Genomic DNA, 15,546 nt, shown 5'->3' with positions numbered 1-15,546 from the left:
TAAATTGGTGTCGGGGTGTCGCGCTGCTAGTGCTGCCTTCCCCGCCCGGCTGCGGAGCGCACGAGAGCTACGGGGCACCCCGGCGGCACAGCCTGCAGCATAGGGGGCCGGGGTTGAGTCTAGGGCGGGGGAGCCCAAGCCGAGCCCGGGGCCGGAGCGGGTGACGACGGGGAGAGGTGGGAGAGATGGTGGAGATGGGTGCTTGAGCTTTGAGAAAGATGTGTGCAGCGAAGGTGCTCGTGGACCCTCGGGGGTGTGCGTGGCGCTGGGCGGAGGGCGCAGAGCAGCCGGCGGGTGATGGGAAGAGCAGCTGACGGCGTGACCGCCTCTGGTAAATAGCGCCGGCCGGGGTGGGGGTGGCGGGAACCGCCAGCTGCATTCGCCCCTGCGGCTCAACCCGAGAGCGGCTTTGCCGGCTGAGAGGGGATTCTCCCCTCCGCGGGGGGCCTCGGGCTGGCACTGAGCCCTGATGTTTAGGACGCCACGGAGATGTAGGGCAGCCGCTGGCGCCCCACCCCCGACCCAAGTTCTGACCCCAGCACCTTCGGGTGCTGAGGGCAGCCTGGTGTGGTAGGGAGGGGGGGTGTCCCTGGCTGGATTCTGAGGTCGTAAAGCTGGGACTGAGCTCGGGTTCGCTGCGGGAGAGGAGCGTGCTGGGCAGGAAGGGGTTACGGCGGCGCTCGCCGCTGCAGCGGAGCTGCCGAATCCAGTGTGCGGCGCGGGGTGCGCGCCGGAATCCCCGCCGCAGCCCCGGGCGCTGCGGAGAGGGCCCAGACCCGCACCCCGCACTGGGGCCTGGGGATTGGGTCGGCGGGGGGCCAGCCCGGAAACAGCCTTCCTCCAGTCTCCCCCTGTTGCCTCTCTGCCCGGCTGGCAGAGCATTAGTTCTGCGCTCCCCGCCTAGGGAGCTGTGAAGGTTTTTTTTCCTAAGGTGGGGGGTGGGAGGGGAGAGAAATCAGTGGTCTTGCGCGCGTGCCCAAATCCATGCCACCCAGCTCAGAGGGAGGCCTGCGGCCCAGAGATCCTGGAGGGAGAGTAAGTTCGGTGACCCAGCCATCGGGTCAGCTCTGGTGCAGAGGCTGCCTTGTGCAGGAGGGGGTCTCCCTAGATGAGCCCTGAAGGAGCGGTGGGACGGGGTGGCGGGGCGTGGGGGTGGGGGGTTGGGGAGGACGGGACACGGGAAGCTTCTTTCTGCAGAACCTGGTTGAGGTCAGACTTTGCAGCAGTGAGCAAAGCCTCCCCCTGGGTGCTGCTGCTCTAACCTGCAGAACCAGGGGTGCCTTACTCAGAGCCACCCCACCCCCACTCCGGAGACCTGGACCTGTTCAGGGAGGCTGCTTCTTGGGGGAATAAAAGTGTTTGGAGGTCTTTGGGAAAGCTGCTCAGGAGAGGCTGGAGGTCGAGGGCTGGATCTAGACAAGGGCCCTGCACCTCCAGTGAGCAAAGCTGCAAGAAAGAACCCTCCTGGATCTTTGCTGCCCGCCACCCCACCCCACCCCCAGCCCTAGTTCCACCTTGCTGCTGTTTGTTCCAGGCACCCTCGCACCTCTGGAGGACGCCTGGACTCGGACTTCTGCTGAACTGTGCACCTTGCCACCTTCCTTCCCAAGGTTCCAGACTCAAGTCCAGCTGTTTGTCATTCCCGATGCCCCTGACCGGGCAACCCATTGCCCTGCAGCTGAGCCCAGCCACAGAGCTCACCTCCAGAACCTGGAGCCTGCCCTCCTGCCCGGAATGACTCACCACTATTTCTAGTGAGAAGATGGGGAGTTGGTCGGCTTGTTTGTGTATATAGGATTCCTGCACCATCTGACCGGCTTCGCAAGGGACAGAGAGCCCCAGGTTCGTGCCTGGCCAGGTAAACCCGCCTTTCATTTAACAACAACCTTGTCTAGTCATTAGGAGGGGCTGGGGGAGGGGAGAAGGAAGACCCCAAACCAACCGCAATCCTCTAGCAGCATGGGGAATATATCCCAGGGTGTGAGTGGGAAGGGGGACTCCCAGATAACTCTTGTGTGGGGCTGCATTCCAGGAAGCCTGTGTGGGGCAGAAGGGGGCTGTGCCAGCCACCTTCCTCCAGGGCAGAGTATCCCAGGCACTTCCTTGAAAGACCCATCCCAGCTCCTTCTCCCAGACAAGTTTCAAGGTGAAAGCTTTGTGCTGCTGCTGGTGGTAGTGAGGAGGTGCTGAGGTGTCTGAGCCCTTGGCTGGGCTCCCCCACCGCAGCAGCCCAGAGCAGCATGGCAGAGCAGCCTCACATCCTTGCCTGCCTCTGTCTTTCAGCCCAGCAAGGCTGTCTCCAGCTCACAGAGAGCTCCAGGGGGGCTCCGGGTCCATGCTTCTGCATCTTCCAGGGCCGTTGGCAGAGCCCTGAGCTCTCTGCCACCTGGCAGGTGGAAGGCAACAGCGTGAAGCGTTCCTCCCAGTCCCAATTATGACAGTGGCCACCGGTGACCCCGCAGATGAGGCTGCTGCCCTCCCTGGGCACCCACAGGACACTTATGACCCCGAGGCTGACCATGAGTGCTGTGAGAGGGTGGTGATCAACATTTCAGGGCTGCGGTTTGAGACCCAGCTAAAGACCTTAGCCCAGTTCCCAGAGACCCTCCTAGGGGACCCCAAGAAGCGGATGAGGTACTTTGACCCCCTCCGAAATGAATACTTTTTCGACCGGAACCGCCCCAGCTTTGATGCCATCCTTTACTATTACCAGTCCGGGGGCCGCTTGAGGCGCCCTGTGAACGTGCCCTTAGATATCTTCTCAGAAGAAATTCGGTTCTATGAGCTGGGGGAGGAAGCCATGGAGATGTTTCGGGAGGACGAAGGCTACATCAAGGAAGAGGAACGTCCCCTGCCCGAAAATGAGTTCCAGAGACAGGTGTGGCTGCTCTTTGAGTACCCAGAGAGCTCCGGGCCGGCCAGGATTATAGCCATCGTGTCAGTCATGGTGATCCTCATCTCCATCGTGAGCTTCTGCCTGGAGACACTGCCCATCTTCCGGGACGAGAATGAAGACATGCACGGCAGTGGTGTGACCTTCCACACCTACTCCAACAGCACCGTCGGCTATCAGCAGTCCACCTCCTTTACCGACCCCTTCTTCATCGTGGAGACGCTCTGCATCATCTGGTTCTCCTTCGAGTTCCTGGTGCGGTTCTTTGCCTGCCCCAGCAAAGCCGGCTTCTTCACCAACATTATGAACATCATTGACATTGTGGCCATCATCCCCTACTTCATCACCCTGGGCACAGAGCTGGCTGAGAAGCCCGAGGACGCCCAGCAGGGCCAGCAGGCCATGTCGCTGGCCATCCTCCGCGTCATCCGCTTGGTAAGAGTCTTTAGGATTTTCAAATTGTCCAGGCACTCCAAGGGGCTCCAGATTCTAGGGCAGACCCTCAAAGCAAGCATGAGAGAGTTGGGCCTGTTGATCTTCTTCCTCTTCATCGGGGTCATCCTTTTCTCTAGTGCTGTCTATTTCGCAGAAGCTGATGAGCGAGATTCCCAGTTCCCCAGCATCCCAGATGCCTTTTGGTGGGCAGTTGTCTCCATGACAACCGTAGGCTATGGAGACATGGTTCCAACCACCATCGGGGGGAAGATAGTGGGTTCCCTGTGTGCAATCGCAGGTGTGTTAACCATTGCCTTACCGGTCCCAGTCATAGTGTCCAATTTCAACTACTTCTACCACCGGGAGACAGAGGGAGAGGAGCAGGCCCAGTACTTGCAAGTGACCAGCTGTCCAAAGATCCCATCCTCCCCTGACCTAAAGAAAAGTAGAAGTGCCTCTACCATTAGTAAGTCTGATTACATGGAGATCCAGGAAGGCGTCAACAACAGTAACGAGGACTTTAGAGAGGAAAACTTGAAAACGGCTAATTGTACCTTGGCTAACACAAACTATGTGAATATTACCAAAATGTTAACTGATGTCTGATTGAAAACCTCTTAACATACTCAACGCAGCTCAATGGAACTAATGCAGATGTTGCATAATAGCCTGCATTGTAGTCAGCGTGTTCTACAGTGTGTATCTGGTTCTGCATGGGAAGCAATAGTCGTGCAAGTGACTTTCGATCTTTTGATTTTTGATTTAGAACACAGAGTATCTATCATGGCTTTCATGCAAATCTTCATCACCTGCTGTTGGGTTTCCAATGATAGGAATCACCTACGGAGCTAGGATTTTAGAAAGACACAGTCAGGCCACCTCATAGCCAACACTCAACCTACCGTCTCAGTGCCACACTCTCTCCCTAACCAGATGCCCATGACACCCAGAAGATACTCCCCACCCCAAGCCCACCTCCTACATGAGTCTGCCTCCCTGCCTCTCACGGAGCAACACCATCATGGCTTAGCTCTAATGCACTGGTACTTATTCAGAAGGTCACTCTTTTTTTCTTTTTGCACTGAAAAGAACACACAGTTCTGTGTGTTGGAATTACTTTCTGTGTCAGGCTGGGGTTTGCGAATTGCAGTTGCCAAGTTAGATGCTCAGGAGGTTTGTGTTTCGTAACGGAAAATGCTGCATTCTGCTTTTTCTCTGCAGTGGCGGTGTGAGGGAAATCCGAGGGGTTGGGGGGAGGAGGAAAGACAGTGAGTATGACCGAATGTGAGTTGTCAAGTTTCAAATTTGTCCCCATAGGCCTACAGGGAGATGCTGACAAACCAAGGGACCTCTCAGCTTCAGATGTCATCATTTTTGCAGGCTTTAGGGTCATGAGACTTTGTCTGATTTCTTCCTTTACATTGGGGTTTGCAGAAACCTGCTTTGCTAGTGATGTGGCTCAGCTACACTGACACTGCAGTGACACTTACCAGTGATAACAATAGAGCTGCATGGGTGTTCGTTGCATGAATCTCAATATTTAAAACACAGGAGATAAGCTGTTTTCTTAGTAGCCTACACAGTATTCATACTTAGAGTATTAATAGCCGTGAGATGGCACTGAACCGGGGGTGGGGAGGGGTTCCCATCGGAAGGCAGAAGCCCTCTATCAGGAGACAAAATAGATGAAATGGGGAACCAAAAATTCTGGTCATCCAGCCCTCCCATTTCTGTTCTTCCACATGGAAGTGCAGACCTCTGCTAAGCTGGAAGAATGAGCATGGATAGCAGCACCTCAACATTCACGTGGCTGCACCTTGAGAACTGACCTAGTCATGGATGTGGCTGCACAGCTGACCAGGGTATCCACTGGTCCTGAGGACAGACAGGCGGGTCTACGGATCAGTGTATATAAATAGATATCAAGTATCTCTCTCCCGCATCCATCTACCTAACTAGTTCTAGAAAAATTGCATTTGAACATTGTATAAGCTTATGCAATATTTTTGACACAGGGCAATTTATGCATGTGTTTGACTATGTGCACTAGAGTATATATATACATGCGTGTATATATATGTGTTCATAGACATATATGCATATACACTATATATATACACCTGTGTATATATTCATTCTCTGGAGTTCAGGTTCAGGAGCAAATCCACTGCTTGGTGGGTTGGTTGTCTCAGAGGCCTGTTGAGTTAATTTGTCTCCTCGTTGACCCTACTGGGCCTGGGTTTGCTACCATGGCCTCAGACACTCCAGTCTCCGTGGATTTCTAGACGTTCGAATTGTCTCTCTGCCCTCCATGTGCTGCAGCTTCAGTTTCCCACGGCTGAAGCTTGTCTTACTGAGTGCACAAGGGCCCCGTGGCCCTCACAGCTCCAGCTGTCCTGGGCCAAACCCACCCCAGGTCTCTCCTCTACCACGCATCCTGCCCTTCATCTTCATTCTCATCTTTTCCCCGCCCATTTGGTGCATCTATCACTTCCATGAATGTTGCCCTAACGGACCCTGCTATGAAACCAAGGACACCATGGAGTAGGATTCCCTGGGACCACATTTCACTGATTACACTTAAAAAGAGATCCTCCCCTATGTGGAAATCTCCAAAGTCTGGGACCAACAGATGGAGTCCCTACATGATCCCAAGGCACCATTTTGATCACCAGACTCAAGCTCTGTCCCCCATGAAGCTGGCTGCCAGAGCTGCTTTTCACAAAGAACCAAAGGATGGCTAAACACTTGTCCCCTGCTCCCAAGAACAGGTGGAGGGCAAATGGGGACTGCTCAGTCTGAAGGCAGAGAACAGGTTGGCGGCCCTTGGCGATGATGAAAGGAGGTAGGAGGGAGGACTGTGGCCTCACCAGACTGAGCTGCTTTGCTTTTTCCCAACACAGTGAATCATGGTGGCTGGGCTCTACTCCAGGCCTGAAGCTACAATCGTAGGTGTCTTGGTGGGTGGGGCACCAGCTACGGGTGCTAGGCCCAGGGTGCTCACTAGTTCCTGGTCAGCCACATCCCCGGGTGTATGCAGGGCAACTCGTGCCCAGCACAAAGCCCCTGTGTTTCTCTTCCTCTCCTTCATGGGAGGTGGTGCTGAATTTCTAAGACACAGGGTGAGAGAAACAAAGGTTTTCAGGAAATGAAAGGTAATTAAGTCATATCTGAGGCCCACTTCAGGGGGTAGATATCTTTTTTAAATCTCAGTGTCCTTTCCTTGGCCTGGGACTACAAAATCTTCGCACATTCAAGCAAACACATCCACCACAAAACTGATAGTTTCAACATGGTCTTCCACAAGTGTAAAACTCATGGCACACAAATAGAATATACAGACAAAACTAACATAGAAGGCAAACACAGAGTATCTGTGGTTAAACCTACATGCCATTCAGCAGACAGAATGTCCTTAGCAAGATGAAAGACCTACAGACGCCATGTTCAAGTACATAACTGGGGAATCCGATGCAAAACATATAAAAGCAATATGGACACAATAGAGAGATATACAGAATACTCCAGCAATACTCTGCTGTTGTTTCTGTTCACTAAACACAAGCTGTGTTTGCAAACCAGACACGCATGTCCAAGAACATACTCAGAAAACATACCAGATATGAACATATTCTCAGATCCCTTGCCCTGCCCTCAAAGCTGTAAACTGATAGGCACAGAGACAAGATCAAATTCAATCACCTTGCCTCCAGATTTCAGTCCTGAGAAATAACCCTTTAAGGCAGAAAGATGAGGTGCCATGTTAACCAGATGTATAGTGAAGATCAGGGTTCTCAGGAGGATTCCACCCACTCACTCTTCTAGCAAAACCCTGCGGGCATGATGTGAAAGAAACTGAGGCCTATGGCCTATGTCAGGGAGACCACCTAGTCTTGCATTCCTTCAAAGCAAGTACACACTGTCCTATCAGCATGGGGCACCCTACCCACAGTTTCTAAGGTCCCCAAGATTTGGCCCTAGACTGTTTAAAAGCAGTGGTGGCTCTGAAACTGCATGATCCTGAATACAGGTCAGGGTGAAGCTATTCCCATGTGTTCCCTACATGTTCAGCTCACAGTGGTCTTCCCTACCCAGCAGCATCACTAGTGGCCAGGCCAGAAAGTCGATACACTATGCAGAAACCTGTCTCTCCAGATGAATGCTAAGCCTTTCCCTTTCACAGCTGATTAGCCCCAGCCCTGTTGCTGGAGCTCCTCCTTACTGCCCTGCTTCCCATCCCATCGCTATGCCTTGAGGAAATGGCAGACCAGCCCCACTTCATCAAAACATGACTAAGGACAAACTCAAGGCTAAACATGCCAATGATTTTTTTTTTACAGGCCCTTTTATATTTTAAGACCAGGTTGAAAACTTCCTAAATTACCCACCACTGTGGATGACCTGTGGACCTGGTCCCTCCCATAGATACTAGTTTAGAGGTGAGCCGAGTTTGGGCAAAAGCTGCCCCTGAAATGTAAACCAGGCCTGGATCAGGCATCACCATCACAGCTGGCTTCTGTAATTGCCCCTGTGTGATGTAGTATTCCCTAGCGCTATTGGTTAGCTTCGCCCAGGAAGGAAAAGCAGCAGCAACAGCAGGGAGTGAAAATGTGGATCCAAAATGTATGCAATTCAGTACAATCTGCTGGGACTCGTGTTTCCAAGGCAAGATGCCAGTTTCTCACCTACCTTCATCAAGTGCCCCTACAGATTCAAACTTTTGAGGTTAGATTTCAGGAGGTCAAATTTCAGGGTAAACTTTCCAGGAATCAAAATTCAAGAATTTTAGGAAGGCTCCAGGCTCCCTGAAGCGAGTGCTTTTCCATGTGCTCTCTTCGCTGCCCTCGGGTGCCTTTCTGTTGGGTTTCTGAGGATGGCACCTGACTGTTGCCACGTGTTCCTGAAGATTGCATTGGCCTGGTATGCAAAGGGCTCCTGTGAAAGCTTTAATGACCTGAGCCTTGCACTTGTTCCATGTAGAGAGGGCTTCAGGACTAGCTTGTTCCTTCAGATCACCCTCGCTCTGCATGGAAGACCTTGGCCAACTCAACTGCCACTTGATCAGCCCTAAGATATCCATGTCAAGCCAGGGTGGCAGGGCAGCACCCTTTGAAGATCCTCAGGCCCCAGGGTTCAGTGTTACACACAGCAGTGGAGAGGAAGAGGTGGAATTCTCCCTGAAGCAAGCTCTACGACCTGTGCAAATTGCATGCGAGAGTGACACTGCCACCCACACAACACAGGGGAATGGCATGTTTTGATTGTCCTGTTCTTCCTCCCAGGTGGGCCAAAACAACCTGCAGCTGTGTGATGGCTGCCTGGTTTGAGAGTCATCTAGGGTGCTCCTTGGTTGCACAGCGAAGGTTCCCCAAGTCCTAGAAAGAGGTCCCTGACCAGGTTTGAACCCATGCCCTTTAGCTCACGGACCTCCTAAGCTGTCTGAGTCAATCAGCTGGAAGGTGAATGCTGGGCACTATCTCAGTAATTTTGGTGTCTGATCGATGCTTGGACTTGGCCTCATGGAGACCCTGATTCCCTATCAGCAGCAGTTGGGATGGGTGGAGCTAGGAGGTCCTCCACATGCTGGGATGGGTCTCTTCCTCAAACCAGTCTAGTTCACTTTTCTATCCCTCCTGCTTCCCTTCCCACAGAAGCTCAGTTCCATCTCTCATAGTTCATGTTTGACTAATCTTAAAGAGGAAAAGTGCAATAAAACAAAATAGCGACTGTTTTCTTTAGCAATAGCTCTTTTAAAATTTTGCTCTCAGGACTGAAAAGTGATGGACAGGACCTGGATCATCAGATGATGCCCTTGGCTCCCAGGCGCTCGCTTGGTCTGTGATTGTCTCTTCTTCCCATGTGTCCCATGACTCCTGTGCCCTGAGGTCTGGCCTCCTGGAGTGGACACACATGCAGCCTGTGCACAAGGAGATGTTCTTTCCCATGTGCACCACCCTGGCTCTCTGCCCCCCGCTTCTCCTGCCCCTTCCCCCTTTCTGCCTGCTGATGCCCAGCATCCTCACAAGCTCTGAACATGGACCCCTCCAGCTTAAGTGATCTCATGCCAGCCTATCTTGCTGACTTTGTTCATGTGGCAAGGTGTCCTGGATGGCTGAAGGCCATGGCTGAGAAGCAAGCATACTGAGCCCTTACCCAAGATCATGGCCATTTACTCAAAGCCATTGCCATCTCCACTACCCAGGGAGATGACATTTGAGGGAATGTGGCACAGAGGTTTGTACCTGGGGTCAGCAACCTAGCAGATTGGGAACTTACCCTCCATCCGTCCTTCAGAATAGGCCGACTTCCTCAGTGGAAGGGACTCCATGGGAGCTGTGGAGGGAAGCATTTTTTTTGTGCCTAGGGGAAGAGGCCTCCAGGGATAGAAATGTGGGTGGTTAGCACATGAAATTTGTGGAATAAAAACCCCACCACCCACGAGGGTGTGTGTGACTGCACAAATATTTGCACACATCACCAAGGACTTCAGAAGATTCATCTTTCCTGATATATCTGTGAGGTCAGACATTCAGACAGGGCAGTCAAGGAAAACCGGCAACCCCAGGGACCCATTCCATTTCTTTTCAATCTACCTTGCTGTCTTCACATAAGTACAGCAAAACCTCAGTTAACCGACGGGGAAACCTCAGGGAAGGGAATGTTCTGGTTACTCTGTAGTTCTGTTGAGTGAGAATGTGAAACCATGTGTGGTTCAACCTTTGTTGTTGCAGAAAAGAATTCCTAAGTAGGTTAGTATAAACTTTCCTGCCTTAGTAAGTAGAGTGTTTGAAGATGACAGCAGACCTTGCGTTGCTCAGGGTCAACATTCTAAACCTCAGTGCTCGATGCGCAGAAGTGGAGATGAAGCAGACCAAAGAGACAGGCTGAATGATGCTGGCTGCAAGACAGGCCAGAAGTGGGCCGCTGGACTCCTCCTGGCTCAGACAGTGCTCTTGCTGTCATTTGCCTCTTTCTACTGGAAGTGTAGTAGGAAAATAGAATTCTCATCAATGAAGGTTTTGGTACATTGGTCTTGAGTTATCAGGGGTTTTCCATATATACATATATTTCTGTGTGTATATATGTATAGTGTATGTATATATGTATACCGTAATTCCAAAAATCATGTGCATTGACCACACTCCTGGCCTCTCATGTGGAATAAATTTGGCAATCCAAGACATCAGCTGCATTTGTTTGCATTTTTATGATGTTCTTCCTTTGCCTTCGCTCCCCTCCAGTTCTGTTCTTTCTCTTCTGCTTAGGGACTTCTCTGGAAGGTGGTTCCTTCACAATAAAAGGAACAGGCTCCAGGGTCACTCCTTTCCTTTCCCTCCCAATGTCTCACCTGACTTGGGGATGAAAGGGAAGTGTGATCTAAAGGCCAGGTGCTTCAGCCTTGATTCTGTCTGCCTTGGTTGGCTGCAAACTCCTCACTGAGCACCAGAAAACTGAACACAGTTTTGTAGCTCTGGGGCAGTAGGAAGCTGCAAGACCTGGCAGAGGACTGAGCTGGTGAGCTTTCTCCTTGTGAGGAGTGGTGCTCCAGGTTTGGATTGTGAGATTTGAAAGTCCCATTTTTAACAAGGAACTAAAAAACATTTGTGCATCATGGGAGGAGGGCTTTGAGGAATCAATGGGACTAACAGGATGTGCTGTTGATCAGATATCTAGGTGGAGAGTGATTGCACTAGAGCAGCTAGAATCTAGTTGTCTCTTTGGCAAAGTTAGCTGCCAGTTGAAATGCATCCTCATTTTTCATCTTTCCTGGAGGTATGGGAGACCCAGGAGCAATGACGCCTCCCAGCATCACCTCCTTCCTACCTTCAAATGTGTGTGCACTCCACCTGTCCTGTCAGGAGGGATTTCTCCCAGGCAGCTGGAGCAGCTGAGCTGGTGAGGAGTGTCTGCCATCTCCCTGACTCCCACAAACGTCTATCCACCACAATCAGGTTGTATGAACCTATGACCTAGACTTCAGCTGGGGCAGTTGATGCAGCCTGTGTGAATAAACTATTCTTACATTGCATGAGCCTCCACCTACAGTCTGTGCTCTGCTCCTAAAATAGTGAGAGGGGTTCCAGATGAATTTGCAGTGGAGGTGTCCCTGCCTCGTCCCACTGACAGGGGCAGGTGTGATGACGTAGGACGTGGACAGCTTCTGTACTATCAAGATCACTCTGGGCAGTGTCCATGTGGCTGTGTTCTCGAGCCTTTGTTACTGCCCAGAGGGCTCGAGCCTGTGACTGTCTTGTCTTGATCTGGGTGAGAGGCCTGTAAGCCCTGCATCTCCTTGAAAATGATTCCCCTGACACCGACTGCCTTGTTTGTGTGAACACCAACACCAGGGCTGCTAGAGAAAGCGAGGAGGAGGAGGAGCTGGGAGGAAGAGAGTGTTTAGGGGCTCACTTTGCCCCCAGTTTCCATGTCAGCAGCTGACATTTCTGCCCTTTAAACTTAACAAGTGCAAAGCCAAGCCTGGGCCCTGCCAGGTGGGGCTGCAAAGGAGCAAATAAGCTCCAGGCTAAGAACTGGGAGAGAAGAGCAAGAAGGGATGCCTGGCTGGCTTGGCAAGGGTGAGTCTTAGCTCCTGAGGATTGGAACATGCTCGGTGCTTGCCCCAGTTCTGTCTTCACGTGGGATCCAGCGACCCAGTTTCCTTTTGTTGTTGTGCTTCGATGGTTCCTTCATTTGAAGAGCCCCAGGAAGCTGGAAAGCCCTGCCAACAGACGCCAACCTGCTAAGCAAGCAGTACCCTGGCCAGATTGTCCTCTGCTTGGGTGTCTGCATCCCAGGACCCCTCCACCACTGTGGGCAACCCTGGAACCATCAGGATTAGCCATTCTGGCAAATCAAGGCAGATTCTGTAGCTTTCATCAGAACTATAGCTGTAAAGCTCATGAGTGGAGGATGCTAGTTTTTTTTTTTTCCAGGCCTGTGTGCTTCTATGCTTAGGTAGGCTATCTCTAGAGATTTTATATATTGTGTGTGCGCGTGTGTGCACGCGTGTGTGAGTGTATGTGTGTTTGCGTGTGTATAAAACGTGGAAATGGCTGCTCACTTAAAATCTTGCAGCACAGACTCTAATTAGGGTTGCCGCTGGCTTCCTCGCTGCACATGCATGGCTCTGCAGCTGCCCTCCCGTGTCCTGTCTCTAAGAATCGCTGAAAACTCCAACAGGAGAGGAGGATAAATAAGCCTCCTTGGGATCAATAGGCAAAGTAACTCTGAGGCTGATGGTAAAGCTTCGTCAAGATGATGCCAAGAGGGAACCGGGGTCTCCATGGTGACAAGAGTCTGGGGACCAATGGGAGCTGAAGGCGGAGCAGGAATTGTGGGGAGGACTCATGGGAGTAGGGAGCCATTTAACTATTTGTTTGCTTCATGACAATTTAGACACCAGCTGTAACTGCATTGCACAAGATGTATAAATCTTATCATTCTTGCTGACATTTCTGGAAGCTTTCAGCCTCACCAACACTGCCCCACCCAGGACTTCTGCAGCTGAGAGTTCCTGTGTCAGTAGAGTCTGATATTTGTACATAGGGTATACATACATGTGTACATATGTACCTCAATGAACATTGCCTGTGCACCTGATCATGGGTGTACATAGACTTCATAGAACTCCACAGTCTTTTGTAAATATTGACATCGGTAAATAAGTATATAAATATATATTGATGAGGATTTATTTTAACATCATTCTGTGTGAAATGAAAAATAAAATAAAATTTTTGACAGACACCAGTGGCTGCCACCTTCTTTTTTGCCTGCCTGGATTCTCATTCCTACAACATAAGCATATTTGCTTGCTTCACCCCCTCCCTGTTTCAATGGCTAATAGGACCTAGATGAAGATCAGGGAAGGATGGCAAGGGGCACTACATGGCCCTGTGTGCATCTGTCCTTGTCTGGGCACCTGGTGCAGGTTAAGCAGGGCCTTCCATGTGGATGAAAGGATGGTAGCAGGGGGCACTTTAGATTGTCTCCATCATTGCCTCAGCTGAGGGATGTGTGGGCAGGGGAGACCAAGGGAGTCATTTCACTCCAACTGCACCCAACTTTATAGACTCCAGCCATGACCATCCCCATTTCAAAGGTCTGTATTAGCCGTGCTGGGAACCCTTGTGTGGGAGAAAGTGTCCCTTTGCTTTCCTAGGAAAAATAGTTCGCTTTTGTAGCTGTGCAGGGTCACTTCCTTGGAGAAGACCCTGCCACGCACATGCAGCAGAGGCACATCTGTCTGACCTCCTTGGAGGTTAATTTACTTTGGATCTGGTTCCTTCAGCATTCGGGTGGCTCGCAAGAGCCAGAGCCTCAGGAAGCTCTGTATCTTGGCCACCAGCTCCCTCTGCACCTGATCCTCTCACTGAAGAGCCCTGCTTTTGCTCCTTCACAGTGGCTGTACTCTGCCCTGGGAAACTGACCAGGAAGAGCAGCTGGCCTCCACTTGCTTTGTTTTTGGCCAGTCAGCACAGAGGTTATAAGGCAGGAAGTGATAAGGTGAGGAGAACCATCTGGACAAGAGCTATTACAGGCACCTTCACTGTAGGTATTTCCTGGGTTTGGGTTAGTGAGGGAACCAGAAAGTGCCCACAAGACTAGGGACTGATGACCAGGGCTCCTCATCCCAAAAACCCTGTATCTAATAAAGAGTAAGCCCCAACTGAGAGTTCAGTAAGATTATGGAACTGCTTCCTACACCTTCCTACCCAAAGAGATCCACATGGGACAGGACACTCAGGAAGCACAAAGTGGAAAGAATTCCAGCCTCTTGGATCCAGAGGTCCCAAATCAAGACCAAGAAGTACAAAGATTAACTTCAGAGGGGCTAAAGACCTCTGGCTACATTTCTGTAGCAAGGGTCCACACTGACCACAGCTCCCTAAGGTAAAACCACTTGTCAAATTTATACTCCTCATCTGCTCCTCAGTGTCCAAGAAAGAAAAGTGATTTGTTCAATTATTTTCATTTGCTTAAGAAAGTAATTTACCAAAAAAAAAACCAATAAACTCTGCCATTTGGGTCTTCCAGCCTAGAATGAACAACAAAAATTTACCTACCATGTGAATTGGTGGCTCTCAGAGTTAGATGGAGGGGTCTCTGGCTCCAAGACTTCTCTTTCCATTCATCTGTCCCTGGTGCAGTTTCTGTGCCTGGCCCTAAGGCAGCAGAATCCAGACCTGGAGTCCAGGCCAGTTCAGCACAGCACCAGAAAAATCACATAAGGATTGTGATGTGAAATCAGTGTTATGTAAATGATACATAAATGAGGCAAGTTGACACAACTTAGATCTATGGACAGGGTGGGGGGCACGATGTAGGGTTTTGGGGGGATTTCTCCACCCCAATGTCAGCTCTGCTTATCCTCTCCCTTCTGTGTTCTCAGACCACCTCCTCACACACACTCACTGAGGTGAGGAAAAAACAAGACCACACATCACTAGCTTATCAAGAGAAGACCAAGTCTCTTTGGCCTTCTATCTAGGCCTTCTATCTAGTCCAAACTGAATACTAGCCAGGGCTCTGATGCTTCATAGTGAAGTAAGGCAGAATCTCCCATCTGCACAGCTCCCTGCACCAAGCAAAATGTGCCTCTCTCAGGGTCTGTTGTGATGGAAGATTTACACCCTGTCTCACTGATCATTTCACTCCTCACTTCTCACAACAGCCCTGTGAGAAGCACAACCACAGCCAGGCTGTGTCAGTGACTCGTGGTGCCTTCTCTCTCCCAGCCTAAGGCAGGCATCCCAAAATGTCTTGTTAATCTCAGAATCTCCAGCATCTGACACAGAGCCAGGCACAATAAAAATGCACTGCCTGAATGAGTAGCTATGCCATGTAGTCACAGTGCTGGCCAAGACATCCACGTTCTTGGCACAGCAGAGAGTTGGCTGTGTTCCCAGATCCCCTTACCTTTGCATCTTTCTTCAACCCTGCAGGAGACCTCTGATCCCCTCTTCTGGACAATCAGACTGAGCTGAAGGCACAGTTGATCTGAGTCTTCTGAGCTCCACGGTCAGAATGCCACACATCTTCTAATGCCCTGTCCCAATGATTGCAAAGAAATTGCCCTCCAGAGCCTGCTCCATCCCACACCAGCACCACTGCCAAACCCTTCCTGTATCTTGAAGGGCTTTAAAGGCTTCTCTAGTTCTAAGGCTTGGGAGATCACTTTGTCTTAGAAAATGCTGGGCCTTGAATTCAGCGTTGAG

General features: G+C 51.0%; 1 protein-coding gene across 1 annotated transcript; it reads left to right on the top strand.

Moving 5' to 3' along the window:
* The first annotated feature begins 2,434 nt into the window (after positions 1–2,434).
* On the top strand, positions 2,435–3,934 carry KCNA2 (potassium voltage-gated channel subfamily A member 2). The gene has a single exon (XM_040998706.1). It carries the CDS (start codon positions 2,435–2,437, stop codon positions 3,932–3,934), a length of 1,500 nt encoding a protein of 499 aa, XP_040854640.1.
* The last annotated feature ends 11,612 nt before the right edge of the window (positions 3,935–15,546 follow it).

This window comes from Ochotona curzoniae, unplaced genomic scaffold (genome assembly GCF_017591425.1).
Source record: "Ochotona curzoniae isolate NIBS_2020 unplaced genomic scaffold, NIBS_Ocur_1.0 scaffold_1037, whole genome shotgun sequence".
Classification (NCBI taxonomy): Eukaryota; Metazoa; Chordata; class Mammalia; order Lagomorpha; family Ochotonidae; genus Ochotona; species Ochotona curzoniae.
This window is presented reverse-complemented; position numbering and strand designations above follow the sequence as displayed.

Excerpts from the sequence above, each read along its gene's own strand:
- KCNA2 (XM_040998706.1), top strand. The coding sequence starts at position 2,435 with ATGACAGTGGCCACCGGTGACCCCGCAGATGAGGCTGCTGCCCTCCCT.